The 20,168-nt window shown below is 45.9% G+C and overlaps 1 protein-coding gene across 2 annotated transcripts in view; it reads right to left on the bottom strand.

Annotated features, from left to right (window-relative positions):
• The window catches only part of taf3 (TAF3 RNA polymerase II, TATA box binding protein (TBP)-associated facto), a 189,460-nt gene extending 179,730 nt beyond the window's left edge, over positions 1-9,730 (bottom strand). Inside the window, exon 1 of one of the 2 annotated variants that reach the window (XM_078552981.1) lies at positions 9,364-9,730. In XM_078552981.1, the coding sequence (XP_078409107.1) occupies positions 9,364-9,529 (166 nt within the window). In that variant the 5' untranslated portion in view covers positions 9,530-9,730. The remainder of the gene's footprint in view (positions 1-9,363) is intronic. The other variant, XM_078552982.1, reaches the window with a different exon arrangement.
• Positions 9,731-20,168: the final 10,438 nt, after the last annotated feature.

Raw genomic sequence — 20,168 nt, 5'->3', positions numbered from 1 at the left:
GCTTGGAAAAAATCACTGTAACAGTCACCTTACACACCATGCAGGTTTAATTACATTTAATGATGCTATTACAGAGCAGCGATTCCTACTTTCACAGTGTTCCCATCCATACTGAATGGGGCTTCAGCAACCTAAAATATAGATAGCAAATATAAATTCAGCATTCATTTTACTTGGGAATTAAGATGGGAAGGTTCATCACAAGGCATTAAGGGAAACTCCTTAATATTAATTTCAAGATGACTCGTCATAGCAATATTAAAAAAAAATTGATCTTGAAGTCCAGCCACAACTATTAGCACTAAACATCAAAGACTATGACAAACTAGTAAAAACATATTTAAATCCAATCTGTACAAATAACAGAAAAATACATATGAGGTCTTCAGAACAAGTGCATGAAATACTGAGAACATTTGTTAATTATAATGGCCAAATAATTATAAACCTTCTGACACATTTTAATAGAGACTACTGACACAGGAAACCTACTGTGGAGAAAATGCTTCCTGCAGTACTATAAAGAATTGCAGATTTTCTTACAACTAAAATAATATCCATGCATTTAGCACCAAATCTAATTTAGCTAATTATGCCATGCAATAGACCAAAACAATAATCCAGAGAAAGGTTAACTCAATGAAGTTCTGGTAAAGCTCCATTAACCTTTTTCAATCAGGCCAACACACCAACCTCACAAGCTGCCAGTCATTTTCCTACAGACTTGGTACTTAAAAGATGAATGAAGTATCGTTTTAAATAAACTTTCTCAACATGCACATTACTTAAACAGTAGAGGCATTTATAGTGCTTGTGGAAGTGATTGATGATCAGTGGTTACACAGCTATTTAAATGGCAAAATCAATCTTCTGAACTACTATGCACTTGTCAACATCTATATAAATGCTCTGTCCATACCCTTTCAGGTATACTCACAATCCATATTTCTATTATAAATCATAAAACTTAGCTGTTCCTCTCATCAACTTTCTCCCCTTTTCTCCTGAAAGTACTGACTTTTGTTGAAATGCAATTTCATGGACAGTGAAAGTCCTTTGGTCGTTTGTTATAAGAACACAGGAATAGGAGTGGCCATTCAAACTCTTGGGCCTGTACACCATTTAATTAGATCATGCTTAATCCGTACTGTGTCTAGAAAATGAATGCTGATGTGCTTTTAATTACAGGGACATCATGGCAGAGCACATGGGTGCACTTTTACCAAAGGTCACTGGGTAAAAATCAAGAGAATGAACTTTGACTGATTTTCACTTTCCCAATACAGGGACACTTAGACCAAATCGCAAGCTGGGTTTGGTGAGCCCCACATGAACTGGAAATTGAATCTTGAACTTTCTTGATTGATACGATTGGTAAAGTTCATGGATAAAATGTAGTCTTACTGATGTTCTGCTTCTACATACAGACTTAAAAAAACTGTACGGTTTAGCATTCTGTTTTTTCATGGTGTTTTAACCAGTGACTTTTCATGATGTGATCAGGGAGTCTTGCAATGAAAAGCATAGAGAGCTTAAATAGTTTATTTAAATTAACTGGCAAAAGTATGCTGGGTTAGTAGCTATATTTACTGAAGCTAATACCCCTGTTTACAATCAGTTTCAGAAATGCCTCCCAGCTAATTTCCTAGCAAAGTCATCAGCACTTCAAAATATCCAACAAAAATATTTCAAAATAGGTTAACCATTTTAATGGCACAATGCTGTAGCATACAGGACCTGAAATAAGCAACATCAGTGCAATGGAGATACCCTATCCTGAGTTTCAAGTCTCACTTCTGCTACTGTAGGAAAATGCCAGGCTAAGTACTTACACACTTGGAGCCAGAATCATCCCTAAGCCACTATTGTGCACCCTCCAGTGGCTGTGCCGAAAACCTCGGAATTATTGAGCCACAATACACTAAGTCGATTGGTGGCATAAAAAAAGTATTAATCATTGTTTTAACCTTTTACATTTTTTTGAATGGGACTGATTAATTGGGGGAAAATTACAGAAAATCCTCAATTCAGCGAGTGGGAAAAGTTACTTCTGAGTGTCACAAGTTAATGCAAGCTGAAGGAAACTTTAATTAATTAAATCTGATTTTAGCAGAATTATTAAAATTAATTTGTAAAGCAAATGTAAAGGCTGAAATCATTCACTGTACTGAACTTTTAAAAATCAATAGTTGTTGGTGACTGTCTTGAGCAGAACATCAGTAAGACTACGTTTTTTTAATTCATTCATGGGATGTGGACATTACTGGCTAGGCCAGCATCTATCGCCCATCCCTAACTGCCCTTGTTCAGATGGCACTGCTGTAGGCCTGGAGTCACATTTAAGCCAGGTAAGGATGATAGATTTACTTTCCTAAGGGGCATTAGCCGACAATGGTTTCATGGTCATTATTGCACTTTTTAATTCCAGATTTTTATTGAATTCAAATTCCACCCACGTTACCCTGGATTACAGGTCAGCGACAATACCACTATGCCATCGCCTCCCCGTTGTTCAGATCTATACCATGGTCACTATTATATTAATGAGCAAATCCTAGTGTAAAATGAAACATGTCTACAGCAAACACAAAATGCAAATAAAAGTCACAAAATCTGTACATTTGGCTGCAGATTTTCAGTAATATTGTGTAATGCAACAAAATTGCAACATGTTCTTAGAAGTGAGGTTACAAGGGTTACCACATACTGATACAGTCCTATGACATCTTGAATGCTGAAAACACCTCCACCCAATATCCTCAAAACCTCAATTACAAATTTCAAAAAACATCTGTAAAATACAAAACTTATGTATACTTAAGTAATTTATGTATAATTACAAAATTCATCAACAAAATTATACGCATATACAATGTAGTGTTTTGTACATGAATGTTGTACTATAAAGTGTCTAGACAGGACACCTATTCTCTTATAACATCTCAGATATCACGCATTTATGGTCTTGTCGTCAAGAAAACACATAAAACATCCCTCTTGAACAGGTTCTTTTATAGCTTTCCAAAGGCAACATTGCAATATTGTATGGTGTTTTGAAATGCAATTAATTTAGTAGAAAATTATTTAATTGGGGAGTTTTTAAACTAGCATGATATTCCAAACATCACAGTTGATGAGCCCAAGATGCTTTGTTCAAAATACCAAGATGCTTTTCAAAATTACATGGCTACTGCACATGTAGTTATGAAATATTGTTATCCAGATAAATATTATATATAACCTGCTTAAAATTTACTAATGGAGGCTTGACATTTGCAGCATTTCTAAAGCTGATGTCACTGACAAAATATCACCGAGATGTCAATGTAGTTAGTTCCAGAACTTTTAAACCAAATACGATGAGAACTGAATTGTGTGCAGAGGTGACGTGGTTGTTTCTTTCTCATTTCTTTCCCCATAACAACTCCACTTAACTGACTCAAATGATAATGGGGAAGAGAGGGAAGTTAAGTTAGTATTAATTACAGTGATGCCTGCTGCAGCTGCTTGTAGCTACTCCTACCAGGAGATCTGGAGTCATGGTATCTCAAACTCATCTGTTTTACCATCCTCACACATCCACTGTAGGTCGTCTGCAACCATTCTGTGATGTCTGTCATCCGACTACACCTAGCTCGACCCGCCTTCCTGTAGAAGAGATATCTGTAGCTTTTCAGCTCTGGTCAAATGGCCAAACTACTGACATTTTCTTTTCTGGGTGTCACTTGTGAAGAGTTATTTTTGTTCTTGTAATTTCCAGCACTTCTTCATTAGTCTTATTGTTTGTATATGGAAATTTTAGCATACTTCTTAGCATTCACATTTCAAAGGCCTCGATCTTTTTCCGCAGACCTTTATTGTCCAGCTTTCTGAGACACACAGCAAAGTGGATAGAATGTAGCATCTTCTGAGTTTTTTTCTTGTTGTTAACACATCCTTCATCTTCATAAAATTACTTTTGGCTATCTCTATCCTTCTTCTAATTTCAGCCTCATATCTATCATCTTCTGTTATCATTTGTCCTAAATAGACAAAGTTAATTACTTGTTCCAGTGTGACACCATCCATTTCAATCTCCATTCTAGTTTCTTCTAATGTATTACTTCTAACTACCATTGTTTTTGTCTTTTTGGTGTTCATCCTCAATCCATATTCTAAACCTCCAGTAGGCTTATGAGATCATTAGAAATTGGAGCTGGTATAGGCTATTTAGTCCTTTGAGCCTGCTCCACCATTCAATAGGATCACAGTTGATCTTCCTCGGCTACATCTTCCCGCACTATCCCCATATCCCTTAATACCCAAAAGTCCATCAACCTCAGCCTTGAATATACTTAATGACTGAGCACCCTGGGTTAGAGAATTCTAAACATTCAAAACCCTTTGAGTGAAGAAATTTCTCCTCATGTCAATCCTAAATGGCTGATCCCTCATTCTGAGACTGAGGCTCCGAGTTCCAAATTCCCCAAGCAGGAGGAACATCATCCAACCTGTCAAGTCCATTAAGAGTTTGCTACATTTCAATTAGATTACCTCTCATTCTTCTAAACTCCGAGGAATACAGGCCAACAATATATAATGCAGGCTGTTGGGCAGGTTTGTTGCTCAGAGGCTGTTTGGTGAAGTGTTTATACAGGGAGGGAGGAAAACCTGGAGTGAGTGAAGTTCTTGCTGTGTGTGTGTGTGTGTGTGTGTGCGTGTGCGGCTGTCTAAGGATGTGTGTGTATTTGTGTGCCTGCCTGTGTATTTGTGTGTCTAACTGTGCATGTGTGTTCACTGTGTATGTGTGTATTGCTGTCTAAGTGTGTCTGTGTATGTGTGTATTGCTGTCTACGTGTGTGTGTGTGTGTTGCTGTCTACGTGTGTGTGTTGCTGTCTAAGTGTGTGTGTTGCTGTCTAAATGTGTGTGTTGCTGTCTAAATGTGTGTGTATGTATTGCTGTCTAAGTGTGTCTGTGTGTGTGATCATATATTTGTGTGTTTAATTGTGTATGTGTGTATTTCTGTCTAAGTGTGTGTGTCTGTCTATGTGTGTATTGCCGTCTAAGTGTGTCTGTGTCTTTGTACGTGTGTATTGCTGACTAAGTGTGTGTATTGCTGTTGAAGTGTGTGTGTGTATTGTTGTCTAAGTGTGTGTGTGTCTGTGTGTGTATTGTTGTCTAAGTGTGTGTGTGTCTGTGTGTGTATTGCTGTCAAAGTGTGTGTGTGTGTGTATTGCCGATGTCTAAGCGTGTCTGTGTATTGCTGTCTAAGTGTGTCTGTATGTGTGTGTATTGCTGTCTACGTGTGCATGTATATTGCTGTCTAAGTATGTCTGTGTGTGCGTATATTGCTGTCTAAGTATGTCTGTGTGTGCGTGTATTGCTGTCTAAGTGTGTGTGTATTGCTGATGTCTAAATGTGTGTATTGCTGATGTCTAAGTGTGTGTGTATATTGCTGTCTAAGTGTCTGTGCGTGTGTGTGTATATTGCTGTCTAAGTATGTGTGTGTATATTGCCGTCTAAGTATGTGTGTGTATATTGCCGTCTAAGTGTGCGTGTGTATAGCTGTCTAAGTGTGTGTATAGCTGTCTAAGTGTGTGTATAGCTGTCTAAGTGTGTGTATAGCTGTCTAAGTGTGTGTATAGCTGTCTAAGTGTGTGTATAGCTGTCTAAGTGTGTGTATAGCTGTCTAAGTGTGTGTATAGCTGTCTAAGTGTGTGTATAGCTGTCTAAGTGTGTGTATAGCTGTCTAAGTGTGTGTATAGCTGTCTAAGTGTGTGTGTGTGTACTGCTAAGTGTGTGTGTGTACTGCTAAGTGTGCGTGTGTATATTGCTGTCTGAGTGTGCGTGTGTATATTGCTGTCTAAGTGTGCGTGTGTATATTGCTGTCTAAGTGTGCGTGTGTATATTGCTGTCTAAGTGTGCGTGTGTATATTGCTGTCTAAGTGTGCGTGTGTATATTGCTGTCTAAGTGTGCGTGTGTATATTGCTGTCTAAGTGTGCGTGTGTATATTGCTGTCTAAGTGTGCGTGTGTATATTGCTGTCTAAGTGTGGGTGTGTACAGCTGTCTAAGTGTGGGTGTGTACAGCTGTCTAAGTGTGGGTGTGTACAGCTGTCTAAGTGTGGGTGTGTACAGCTGTCTAAGTGTGCGTGTGTACAGCTGTCTAAGTGTGCGTGTGTACAGCTGTCTAAGTGTGCGTGTGTACAGCTGTCTAAGTGTGCGTGTGTACAGCTGTCTAAGTGTGCGTGTGTACAGCTGTCTAAGTGTGCGTGTGTACAGCTGTCTAAGTGTGCGTGTGTACAGCTGTCTAAGTGTGCGTGTGTACAGCTGTCTAAGTGTGCGTGTGTACAGCTGTCTAAGTGTGCGTGTGTACAGCTGTCTAAGTGTGCGTGTGTACAGCTGTCTAAGTGTGCGTGTGTACAGCTGTCTAAGTGTGCGTGTGTACAGCTGTCTAAGTGTGCGTGTGTACAGCTGTCTAAGTGTGCGTGTGTACAGCTGTCTAAGTGTGCGTGTGTACAGCTGTCTAAGTGTGCGTGTGTACAGCTGTCTAAGTGTGCGTGTGTACAGCTGTCTAAGTGTGCGTGTGTACAGCTGTCTAAGTGTGCGTGTGTACAGCTGTCTAAGTGTGCGTGTGTACAGCTGTCTAAGTGTGCGTGTGTACAGCTGTCTAAGTGTGCGTGTGTACAGCTGTCTAAGTGTGCGTGTGTACAGCTGTCTAAGTGTGCGTGTGTACAGCTGTCTAAGTGTGCGTGTGTACAGCTGTCTAAGTGTGCGTGTGTACAGCTGTCTAAGTGTGCGTGTGTACAGCTGTCTAAGTGTGCGTGTGTACAGCTGTCTAAGTGTGCGTGTGTACAGCTGTCTAAGTGTGCGTGTGTACAGCTGTCTAAGTGTGCGTGTGTACAGCTGTCTAAGTGTGCGTGTGTACAGCTGTCTAAGTGTGCGTGTGTACAGCTGTCTAAGTGTGCGTGTGTACAGCTGTCTAAGTGTGCGCGTGTACAGCTGTCTAAGTGTGCGCGTGTACAGCTGTCTAAGTGTGCGCGTGTACAGCTGTCTAAGTGTGCGCGTGTACAGCTGTCTAAGTGTGCGTGTGTACAGCTGTCTAAGTGTGCGTGTGTACAGCTGTCTAAGTGTGCGTGTGTACAGCTGTCTAAGTGTGCGTGTGTACAGCTGTCTAAGTGTGCGTGTGTACAGCTGTCTAAGTGTGCGTGTGTACAGCTGTCTAAGTGTGCGTGTGTACAGCTGTCTAAGTGTGCGTGTGTACAGCTGTCTAAGTGTGCGTGTGTACAGCTGTCTAAGTGTGCGTGTGTACAGCTGTCTAAGTGTGCGTGTGTACAGCTGTCTAAGTGTGCGTGTGTACAGCTGTCTAAGTGTGCGTGTACAGCTGTCTAAGTATGCGTGTACAGCTGTCTAAGTGTGTGTGTACAGCTGTCTAAGTGTGTGTGTGTGTGTATATTGCTGTCTATGTGCGTGTGTATATTGCTGTCTATGTGCGTGTGTATAGCTGTCTAAGTGTGTGTGTGTATATTGCTGTCTATGTGTGTGTATATTGCTGTCTATGTGTGTGTATATTGCTGTCTATGTGTGTGTGTATATTGCTGTCTATGTGTGTGTGTATATTGCTGTCTATGTGTGTATATTGCTGTCTATGTGTGTATATTGCTGTCTGTGTGTGTGTATATTGCTGTCTACGTGCGTGTGTATATTGCTGTCTACGTGCGTGTGTATATTGCTATGTGCGTGTGTATATTGCTGTCTACGTGCGTGTGTATATTGCTGTCTACGTGCGTGTGTATATTGCTGTCTACGTGCGTGTGTATATTGCTGTCTACGTGCGTGTGTATATTGCTGCCTACGTGCGTGTGTATATTGCTGTCTACGTGCGTGTGTATATTGCTGTCTACGTGCGTGTGTATATTGCTGTCTACGTGCGTGTGTATATTGCTGTCTACGTGCGTGTGTATATTGCTGTCTACGTGCGTGTGTATATTGCTGTCTACGTGCGTGTGTATATTGCTGTCTACGTGCGTGTGTATATTGCTGTCTACGTGCGTGTGTATATTGCTGTCTACGTGCGTGTGTATATTGCTGTCTACGTGCGTGTGTATATTGCTGTCTACGTGCGTGTGTATATTGCTGTCTATGTGTGTGTGTATATTGCTGTCCAAGTGTGTGTGTGTATTGCTGTCTGTGTGTGTGTGTATTGCTGTCTAAGTGTGTGTGTGTAATTCTGTCTAGGTGTGTCAATGTGTGTATATTGCTGTCTAAGTGTGTGTAATTCTGTCTAAATGTGTCAATCTGTGTGTATTTGCTGTCTAAGTGTGTCAATGTGTGTGTAATTCTGTCTAAGTGTGTCAATGTGTGCAATTCTGTCTAAGTGTGTCAATGTATGTGTAATTCTGTCTGTGTGTGTAATTCTGCCTAAGTGTGTGTGTAATTCTGCCTAAGTGTGTGTGTGTGTAATTCTGTCTAAGTGTGTCAATGTGTGTGTAATTCTGTCTAAGTGTGTCAATGTGTGTGTATATTGCCGTCTAAGTGTGTCAATGTGTGTGTAATTCTGTCTAAGTGTGTCAATGTGTGTGTAATTCTGTCTAAGTGTGTCAATGTGTGTGTAATGCTGTCTAAGTGTGTCAATGTGTGTGTAATGCTGTCTAAGTGTGTCAATGTGTGTATATTGCTGTCTAAGTGTGTCAATGTGTGTGTAATTCTGTCTAAGTGTGTCAATGTGTGTATATTGCTGTCTAAGTGTGTCAATGTGTGTGTAATTCTGTCTAAGTGTGTCAATGTGTGTATATTGCTGTCTATGTGTATCTAAGTGTGTGTGTGTGTGTGTATTTGCTGTCTGTGTGTGTCTAAGTGTGTGTGTGTGTATTTGCTGTCTGTGTGTGTCTAAGTGTGTGTGTGTGTATTTGCTGTCTGTGTGTGTGTGTGTGTGTGTATTTGCTGTCTGTGTGTGTGTGTGTGTATTTGCTGTCTGTGTGTGTCTAAGTGTGTGTGTGTGTATTTGCTGTCTGTGTGTGTGTGTGTGTGTATTTGCTGTCTGTGTGTGTCTAAGTGTGTGTGTGTGTATTTGCTGTCTGTGTGTGTCTAAGTGTGTGTGTGTGTATTTGCTGTCTGTGTGTGTGTGTGTGTGTGTATTTGCTGTCTGTGTGTGTGTGTGTATTTGCTGTCTGTGTGTGTCTAAGTGTGTGTGTGTGTATTTGCTGTCTGTGTGTGTGTATTTGCTGTCTGTGTGTGTCTAAGTGTGTGTGTGTGTATTTGCTGTCTGTGTGTGTGTGTGTGTGTGTATTTGCTGTCTGTGTGTGTGTGTGTGTGTGTATTTGCTGTCTGTGTGTGTCTAAGTGTGTGTGTATGTGTGTATATAAATAGGACTCGGGTACTCACACAGCTCGCTGTAGCGATGGCAGCCCCGGGTCAGCTGCTCGATGTACCTGTTGAGCACATCGGTGAGGATGTCGCAGGCCGTGACCTGCACCGAGTCCCAGCCCAAAGCCTGGCAGATCTGCGCCACCGCCACCCGCAGCAAGGCCCGCCCGTAACTGTCGCACATCCCGGCTCGCCGCCACACACACGCGCGCGCGCGCCACAGACAAAAAAAATAAACAAAACGGATATTGTCTCTCTCTTTCCCCCGATCCCCTTCCCTCAATCCCGCCGAGCCGGCATGGCCCTGTTCCCGGGAGCCGCCGCCGCCGCCGCTCGGCCCCTCACTCCCGAGCCGCCATGTTGTCTTCCGCCGCCGGCACTGGACTCCGAGACGCGACCAATGGAGCGCCGGGAGGTCACCCGCCCGGATCGCCGATCGATGCGGGCCGGATCGGTTCGTCAGGCCTGCCATTGTTGTTGCCCTGGAGACTGGCTCGGATGGGATGGCGGCTGAAGGGAGAGGGAAGGGGAGGTCTTTATAAAGTTGCTTCCACCAAACGCCTCACGGTTATAATGGGATCGAGCGCGCTCAGGTTGCCCGGGCAACCGCTTTTGAATTTATAAAGCGCCTTTCACAGAAAGAAACCCCTCGCTGCAGCGGGTTTAAAAGCAGAATTAGACCTTCGGCCGCAATCAGGAGATATTCGGGGTGACAGCTTCACCTCCCGCAATGTCCTGGGGGAGGCGAGCGGGCCCTCAGCGCCCCGACTCCAGAGTGGGCCAGGAGACCGGGCCCTGCCCACCCCCAGGGCACTGGGTTCCCCCCCCCACCCCCAGGGCACTGGGTTCCCCCCCCCACCCCCAGGGCACTGGGTTCCCCCCCCCCACCCCCAGGGCACTGGGTTCCCCCCCCAACCTCCAGGGCACTGGGTTCCCCCCACCCCCAGGGCACTGGGTCCCCCACCCCCAGGGCACTGGGTCCCCCACCCCCAGGGCACTGGGTCTCCCACCCACCCCCAGGGCACTGGGTCCCCCCCCCACTCCCAGGGCACTAGGTCCCCCACCCCCAGGGCACTGGGTCTCCCCCCCCCCAGCCCCAGGGCACTGGGTCCCCCCACCCCCAGGGCACTGGGTCCCCTACTCACCCCCAGGGCACTGGGTCCCCCACCCCTCCCCCAGGGCACTGGGTCTCCCCCCCCACTACAGGGCACTGGGTCCCCCCACCCCCAGGGCACTGGGTCTCCCCACCCACCCCCAGGGCACTGGGTCCCCCACCCACTGCAGGGCACTAGGTTCTCCACCCACTGCAGGACACTAGGTCCCCACCCACTGCAGGACACTAGGTCCCCACCCACTGCAGGGCATTAGGTTCCCCACCCACTGCAGGGCACTAGGTTATCCACCCACTGCAGGACACTAGGTTCTCCACTCACTGCAGGGCACTAGGTTCCCCACCCACTGCAGGGCACTAGGTCCCCACCCACTGCAGGACACTAGGTTCTCCACCCACTGCAGGGCACTAGGTTCCCCACCCACTGCAGGGCACTAGGTCCCCACCCACTGCAGGACACTAGGTTCTCCACCCACTGCAGGGCACTAGGTTCCCCATCCACTGCAAGGCACTAGGTTCTCCACCCACTGCAGGATATTAGGTTCTCCACCCACTGCAGGACACTAGGTCCTCACCCACTTCAGGGCACTAGGTTCCCCACCCACTGCAGGGCACTAGGTTCTCCACCCACTGCAGGACACTAGGTTCTCCACCCACTGCAGGACACTAGGTCCCCACCCACTGCAGGACACTAGGTCCCCACCCACTGCAGGGCATTAGGTTCCCCACCCACTGCAGGGCACTAGGTTCTCCACCACTGCAGGACACTAGGTTCTCCACTCACTGCAGGGCACTAGGTTCCCCACCCACTGCAGGGCACTAGGTCCCCACCCACTGCAGGACACTAGGTTCTCCACCCACTGCAGGGCACTAGGTCCCCACCCACTGCAGGACACTAGGTTCTCCACCCACTGCAGGGCACTAGGTTCTCCACCCACTGCAGGGCACTCGGTTCCCCAACCACTGCAGGACACTAGGTTCTCCACTCACTGCAGGGCACTAGGTCCCCACTCACTGCAGGGCACTAGGTCATCACCCACTTCAGGGCACTAGGTTCCCCGCCCACTGCAGGGCACTAGGTCCCCCACCCACTGCAGGGCATTAGGTCCCCCACCCACTGCTGGGCACTATGTTCCCACCCACTACAGGGCACTATGTCCCCGCCAGCAGCAGTCGTTGGCCTGGGAGGATGGCTGATAGGGGAGTCAGTCAGCCCTGGGGGCTCCCCTCAGATCAGGAGCCTAAAGCCTGAAGAGAGCAGGAGCCTAAGCCCAGGGTATAGGCTGAAGGAGGTACCAGAATCATTGTGGAAAGAGAAGAGAACAGGACTGAAGTCAGAAGCCGAGGCAGCATTTCACGCCTGGTGAGTCATTGCTTTGAGGAGCCGAGGTCACAAATAGGGCAGAGATCTGGAGCATCGGCCATGAATATTCTTTGTAGATGGCTTGTTTTTTTGAAGTTAAGCTTTCCCTTGAAAATTTATACAGCATTGATGCCAGTGAAATAAAGGAACCTTGTTTTGTTTACCTTTCAGCAGTCCGTGTGCTTGAATACCATGTTACATTTGGTGTCAGAAGTGGGACTCCATAGCACAGGCATCCAGTCTTGCCCACATGTCTGTCCTTGGCTTGCTGCATTGTTCCAGTGAAGCTCAACGCAAACTGGAGGAACAGCACCTCATCTTCCGACTAGGCACTTTACAGCCTTCCGGACTGAATATTGAGTTCAACAACTTTAGATCTTGAACTCCCTCCCCCATCCCCACCCCCTTTCCGTTTCTTCCCCCCTCCCTTTTGTTTTTTCCAATAATTTATATAGATTTTTCTTTTCCCACCTATTTCCATTATTTTTAAATCTATACCTTTTATGCCCTTTTAGTCTTATTTCACCCCACCCCCACTAGAGCTACCTGTACCTTGCGTATCCTGCTATCCATTCTTAATTAGCACATTCTTTTAGATAATATCACCACCGTCAACATCTCTTTGTTCTTTTGTCTGTGACATCTTTTGATTATCTGCTCCTATCACTGCTTGCATGTCCCTACAACCACCCCCCCCAACTTCTCCCCCTACCCCCCCACCTTAAACCAGCTTATATTTCACCCCTCTCCTATTTTTACTTAGTTCTGTTGAAGGGTCATGAGGACTCGGAACGTCAACTTTGTTCTTCTCCGCCGATGCTGCCAGACCTGCTGAGTTTTTCCAGGTATTTCTGTTTTTGAGATGGAAAGTTGCCTGGCCGAGATGGAACAGCTGATGGAAGAGTTGAAACTAATGATGTCCACGAGGGAGGCCAAAGCTGCTCCAGTATTGTTGAGGCTCAGGCGTCAACTGAGGAAACTGAACATTCAGACCAAAACCAGGCAAAGGCTCCCGAGGTGCATTCGCTCGACTCTGTGAAGGAAGAACACATTCTACCTGCCATTGAGCAGGAAGCTGGACAGATTCAGGAGAAGACCGGAGACACCCAACAAGCAAGCAACTGAAGACTGGATCGAGGATACGCAGTTGGTCATGACATTCAGACGCCTTGATGAGAGTGAGCAGATGGCTCACTCGTTCGTAACAGAATGCCTGTGCGAGAAAGCCCGTCGGGAAATACTGGGAAGAGATACATATGTTCAAAGAAGGCCACAGCACATCTTTGAAGTCCTGGCACAGTTTTTTGGGGACAGCAGTACTGAGGAAGTTTTATGAGTACAAGCAAGCCAAGGGATGAGCAAACCTGGTCTCCATATCCCTAGAGCTGGTGAAGTTGCTTGACCACATTGTCCTCCTGGATCCATCCTTCAAATTGACCAGGGATACACAGCTGAAGGACCGCCTAGCTGAAACAGTGAGAGATGGAACCATCCAGGTGGAGCTGAGGAGACTTAATAGTGACAACCCCAATTGTTCTCCTTTGACACATGGGATCACATCATCCGGATCATAGGGAAAGATGGGACTCATAAGACCAGGACAGAGGTCACCATCAGTGAGGTGACTGTTGGTGTGAACGGGGTTGTAGACCTTAGGCTGAGGAGGCAAACAGAACAGATTGCTGCACAAGAAGTGCAGATCCAGTCCTTGCTGTCCTATGTCCACATCAAGCCTTATGGCCAATCCCACTCAAGGGATACTCCAAAGAGATGCTGGAATTGTAATGGGTCTGGACACTTCAAACAATACTGCACTCAACAACCGCAGCCATCACGGATGTCAGGCATGGAGACCACATCCAGTGCAATGGCCTCCCCTTCCCTCATAGCCCTTTTGGGGAAGAAAGATGGAAAACTGAGTATCTGTGTCGATTACCAGGTACTCAACGTGAAGACTCATAAGAATGCTTACCCTCTACCTAGGATTGCGGAAGCATTGCAAGTCCTCAAAGGTGCAAAGTACCTCTGAAGTCTCGATTTGGCCCGTGGTTATAACTAGCTTCCCATCACTGAGGAAGACATTGAAAAGACGGCATTTCAAACAGGCACCAGAGGACTTTATGAATACACAAGAATGCCAGTCAGGCTTTGTAATGCCCTGGCCACCTTCAGGCACATGATATGAACACACGAACAAGGAGTAGGAGTAGGCCATTCAGCCTCTCGAGCCTGCTCCGCCAACTAATAAGATCATGGCTGATCTGATAGTAACCTGAAATCTGCATCCCACCTACCGCTGATAACACTTGCTTTTGGCGACCTTAATTTCCAGTCCCTCCTTGTGTATCTGGATGATATCCTCATCTTTGGCTCGATGCTCGAAGAGACCATTGAAAGACTAGACACCATCTTAGCCCACTTGTCGAAGTTTAACTTGAAAGTCAAAGCAGGGAAGTGTCAACTTTTCCAGACAAAAGTATGGTACCTTGGGCACTTTGTCACCAGGGAAGGCATTACTCTTGATGATGAGAAAATCCAAGCAGTACAGGAGTAGCCTTGGCCTAAGATGGAGAGGGAATTGCGTGGGTTTCTTGGTCTGACTGGCTACTATAGGAGGTTTGTGCAAGACTATGCACAGTTAGCCACCCCACTGCATCACTTACTGAAGAAACTAGGGAATGACAAGGGAGTGGTGGGGGATGGGTGGGTGGCATGAGGCATGACACTTCATGAACCTTCACAGGGAGCTAGACCCCAGCATGTGAAGACTCCTTTTGTACTCCCAGGCCTAATCTCATTTCATCACCTGTCCTTGGCTACTGGGATTTCCATCTCCTTTTCATACAGGAGACAAGTTTCCTTGGCTTAGCAGCAGTGCCGTCACAGGTTAAAGGGCAGAAAAGAGTGGCTATTGCTTATGCCAGTTGGAGCCTCAAGCTGAACAAGAGGAATATGCAGAATTATCCCAGTATGAAGCTCTAATTATTCCAGTATGAAGCTCAAATTGCTAGCTTTGAGGCGGACTATTTCCCAGAAGTGCAGAGACATTCTGATCAGTGCAGAGTTTGAAGTGTTTACAGCCAACAACTCGCAGAGCTACTTTCAAATATCTGCCAAGCTTGGAGTGTCAAAAACCTGATGGGCCACTGAACTCGTTCAGTTGTGATTCCAGAACAGGTGCAGGTCAGTCAAAAAGTTATGCGAATGTTGATGCTCTTAGTCAGAAAACTGACCATGGGAGTGACCCCCCCTCCCCAGTTAGAGGGGGCTATGGCTGGTGTTATGCCCGTGCCTCAGGCCAAAGGCAGCATTCAAACCCCAATTCCTCATGACATCCAGCCTAGGGTTCAGCAGAATGTCACTGATGCACTTATGAGTGAGATCCAAACCAGGCCCACAAGAGGTGGACCCGCATGCGGATTCACCTTTGCCATCCGTCTCAAAAGAGGAGCTCAGGCAGCTTTAGCTGGTTGATGCAGACATTGGGAGATTTCACCACTCCTGGAAAGCCTAACATCCACCAACCCGGCGCCATATGGTGAGGGAGGCCAAACAGCATGGAAACTGATGAGGCACTGGAAGAGGATCAGGAAGGAAGATGGAATTCTCAATTGGTTGGTTCATGAGAATGGGAGAGAGAGATGAAGCAACTCATCCTTCCCAGCAGTCTCAAGCAACAAATGCTGACAGCGGTTCATGATCAGGTTGGGCACCAGGCATTGGAAAAGATAACTGCACTGACCAAGGAGCAGTGTTACTGGCCCAATAGGACTGCCGATATTGATGACTACTATCGGAACTGAGAGTTGTACTTTGGCCAAAGCAGGGAAGTGGCTTCACTCCAGCATGGGATCCCTGATTGCCCCTAGGACCCTGGAAGTCCTCGCAATGGATTTTACAATCCTCAATCCCTGTAGTAATGGGACCGAGCATGTTCTCATAATCACGGATGTCTTCACCAAGTGGACTTCCGATCAGCACAAGAGTATTCCTCCAGAACAGGAATATCATAACAGGAATATTAAGATAGAAGATGTCTGGGATCCTGAACTCCACAAAGTCACCACAAGATGCTTGACACTGGTGGCCACACCTATGTTGTTGAAGCTGTAGCCGGAGGGTAGCCTCAGAAAATGGTTCACAGAGGGGAGATGCTCGAGGCCAGAAGTCTGGCGGGTGAAATGGGAGCAAGCAGCTCACTCAACAGCATCGCTGAACCTGAAATGTTGGTCGGCAGCAGCTTGAGCGAAGGGGAATCGGATAGTGATGAGGAATCCTGGAGTTACCAGTGTGTTGTGAATCCAGGGAGGGTAGCTGGTATTCCAGTATTGGAAGAGGACGCAGAAATGACCTGCAGTGAGGCTGAAGCGACAAGTGCAATCGCAGGAGACAAGACCGATTTGGAACCCTACGTGGCTGATCCGTAACAAGACCTGGATCCCATTAAAAGGGCCAATACAGATGAAGGGCTGAGAAGGTCATCTTGACTGAATGCTGGATATCATTCCAACCCTTAGCATTTGCCCCAGTTAGCGCTGCAGCACAAAAAAAATACTGCCACCAATGTGGATCTGAATGTGCTAGCTATCATAGCTCAATCGAACCTGCTGATCACATGATTGCTTAGCAAACAGTCACCATGTGATGTGCATTGTTGCCAGGGCGACTGTCAAGCAGGGAAGTGTGCAGAGTGAAAACAGAATTACCTGGAAAAACTCAGCAGGTCTGGCAGCATCGGTGGAGAAGAAAAGAGTTGACGTTTCGAGTCCAACATGACCCTTCAACAGAACTGAAGTATAGTTAGGAGAGAGGTGAACTATAAGCTGGTTTAAGGTGGGGGGCGGGGGGGAGAGAGAAGTTGAGGGTGGGGTGGTTGTGGGGACAAGCAAGCAGTGATAGGAGCATATAATCAAAAGATGTCACAGACAAAGGGATCAAAGAGGTGTTGAAGGTGGTGATATTATCTAAGAAAAGTGCTAATTAAGAATGGATGGCAGGATACTCAAGGTACAGCTCTAGTGGGGGTGGGGTGGAAAGACTAACAAAGTATTAGTTGTAGATTTAAAAATAATGGAAATAGGTGGGAAAAGAAGAATCTATATAAATTATTGGGGAAAAAAAGGGAGGGGGGAGAAACGGGGTGGGGATGGGGGGGGGGGGGGGGGGGGTGGGGGGGGCGGGGGGGGGGGGGTGTGGAGTTTAAGATCTAAAGTTGTTGAATTCAATATTCAGCCCGGAAGGCTGTAAAGTGCCTAGTCGGAAGATGAGGTGCTGTTCCTCCAGTTTGCGTTGGGCTTCACTGGAACAATGCAGCAAGCCAAGGACAGACATGTGGGCAAGAGAACAGGGTGGAGTGTTAAAATGGCAAGCGACAGGGAGGTTTGGGTCATTCTTGCGGACAGACCGCAGGTGTTCTGCAAAGCGGTCGCCCAGTTTGCGTTTGGTCTCTCCAATGTAGAGGAGACCGCATTGGGAGCAACGAATGCAGTAGACTAAGTTAGGGGAAATGCAAGTGAAATGCTGCTTCACTTGAAAGGAGTGTTTGGGCCCTTGGACGGTGAGTGGACGGTGAGGAGAGAGGAAGTGAAGGGGCTGGTGTTCTTTCCACCCCACCCCCACTAGAGCTGTACCTTGAGTGTCTTGTCTTCCATTCTTAATTAGCACCTTTCTTAGACAATATCACCACCTTCAACACCTCTTTGATCCTTTTGTCTGTAACATCTTTTGATTATCTGCTCCTATCACTGCTTGCTTATCTCCACAATCACCACACTCTCAACTTCTCTCTCTCCCCCCACCCCCACCCACCTTAAACCAGCTTATATTTCATCTTTCTCCTAACTATACTTCAGTTCTGCCGAAGGGTCACGAAGACTCGAAACGTTGACTGATTTCTTCTCCACCGATGCTGCCAGACCTGCTGAGTTTTTCCAGGTAATTCTGTTTTTGTTTTGGATTTCCAGCATCCGCAGTAGCTTTTTGTTTTTATATCAGTGTGCAGAGTGGGCCTTTGGCTTCCCGACTTCCAGCATCTGACCAGAGCAGAGACAGAAGCTGGGCCCAGCCAACTGCAGGACATTCCCCCGCGGGGAACTGGATCCCTGTCAGCAGAGGTCGTCGCCCTGTGAAGACGCCAGGCAGGGGATTCAGTCAGCCCTGGGTCACCCCCTCGGAATAGGAGCTGAAGTCCCCGGCAAACTGAGTCAGAGCTAAGCCAGATAATGGGCTGAGAGCTGGAGGTGGGACCTGAGCTGGGGCGGGGGAGCGCTAGAGAAGGAGGGAAAGCTGGAGCAGCAATTCAAGTCTGGTGAGCCACTGTGTTGAGGAACTGAGGGCACAAAGAAGGTAGAGATCTGAAGCATCGGCCATGAATATTCTCTGTAAATAGTTTGTTTCTTGAAGTTAAACTTTCCTTGGAGAGTTTATAGCTTTGGCGCCCGGTAAAATAAAGGAACCTTCTGTTTCTAACCTTCATGCAGTCCATGTGCTTGAATCCCATGTTACATAAAGCCAAATGAAAAAAGAAAAAAGGGCATGGCCAAAAGCATGGTCAAAGTCTTAGCTTTTAAGGAACGTCTTAAAGATGGGAAGAAAGGCAGAACGGTTCAGATAGTGAATTCCAGAAGTTAGGGCTAAGGCAGCTGAAGCCAACACTGTCAATGCTGGGGCAATTAAAATCGGGAATGACAGAATTAAGGGAGCGCAGATATTTCGGAGGGTTCTAGGGCAGGTAGGGTGGCCTGCAAAGCCGAACACCTTCACGATGTGCATCGGGTGACCTCACCACACAAGGGGATATGCGCCATTGGAGACATGACGACAAAGGCAGGAGTGGCTCAGAAAAAACATCAAAGCAAACCTGACTTTTGCGTCCCCATCGTATTGAGGCCCCTGCACGTGGGGAAAGGAATGAGCACAGACCCCTTCTGGTGCTTTACTAAGTGGACTAGGGGGTCAAAATACCGGATGTGAAGTTACCTGGTACCGGACAATGGCCAAACCAGCTATAAACCAGACTATCCGGTTCAAAACTGGATGTCTGGCTATTCTAAGGGCAGAAGGAGATTAGAGATATGGAGAGGCAAGGCCATGGCGAGATTTGAAAAGAAGATGAGAGCTTTAAAATTAGGGCATTGCTTTACCAGAAGCCACTGTAGGTAAGTGAACACCGCAGTAATGGATGAACAGGCTTTGGCACAAGTTAGGACATGGACATAGATTTTAAATGAGTTTAAGTTTATAGAGGGTAGAATGTGCAAGGCTGGCCAGGAGTGCGCTGGAAGAGTCAAGTCTAGAGAAAAGAAGCGCATGGGTGCAGGTTTCAGTAGCCAGTGAGCTGAGGCAGGGGAGGAGTTGGGCACATTTTATAGGAGGCTTGATGCATATGAGTGGGAAAAGAATAGTGGAGCAATGGGGGAAGGGTGGGAGATGATCCTTTTGGGGTAAAAACACCAGAATAGATCAGTTCAGCTGAATGGACTGTTTCTGTGCTTTGTTATGTCACAGCTGATGGTAAATGCTGAGCTGCTCAAATCCCAAAGGGAAACTTGAAACAACTTCCACGACTGTTTTGCAATTTGTATATATTTCGAGATGTGTGCCTTGAATTCAGTAGTAATAATACCATCGAGTCTTATAGGTTTCTTACAAAACTAAATTAAGCTTTTAATAATAAAAAAAAATTTTAAGCACATACACAGATTTACAAATTACTACTATAATAACTTGTATCTCTGCTAATTAATCTAACTCCCAGTTACATCTCCATTAAGGTAATAGTAAAAACACAGATTTTAAAAGACCCAGGCAAAGTAACACGATACCCTGAACAGTCGAATTCAAAGTGAGTTTTCTTAACTTCAGTTCTTGCAGACAGCGGTTTGGGCACAGAGGCTGGAGGCTTTTCACACTTGTTAGATCTTAGAATGCCTTCCCTTGCACACAGCTTTCTCTCTCTTATATATATTTCCTTTTTTGAATGAAAATTCCCGTTGTTTCACTATATCTTTGGACACTACCTCTCTAATAATAAAAAGCTACCATAGTACCAATTTTACCAGTAATCTTTGGGAAAAATAAACATACTATTTCTTAACCTCTCCTGGCTAAGTGAAACATTTCACCACCTCTTTTGAATTCAAGCTAGTCTGGTTTATTTAAAAACGCAAATATTCTCTTTACACCTCACATTCTGAAACTTCACCCATGTTTACCTATTTAACATTTCAAACCTATCTTATCTTCTGATATACCAAAGCTTTCAGACCTTCAGTTCACACACACAGACCCCACTATTACTCTACAGTAAATTCTAATAATATTATGAAAATTATTATATCTTCCTGACAG

The sequence above is a fragment of the Cetorhinus maximus genome, chromosome 12, assembly GCF_964194155.1.
Source record: "Cetorhinus maximus chromosome 12, sCetMax3.hap1.1, whole genome shotgun sequence".
Classification (NCBI taxonomy): domain Eukaryota; kingdom Metazoa; phylum Chordata; class Chondrichthyes; order Lamniformes; family Cetorhinidae; genus Cetorhinus; species Cetorhinus maximus.
This window is presented reverse-complemented; position numbering and strand designations above follow the sequence as displayed.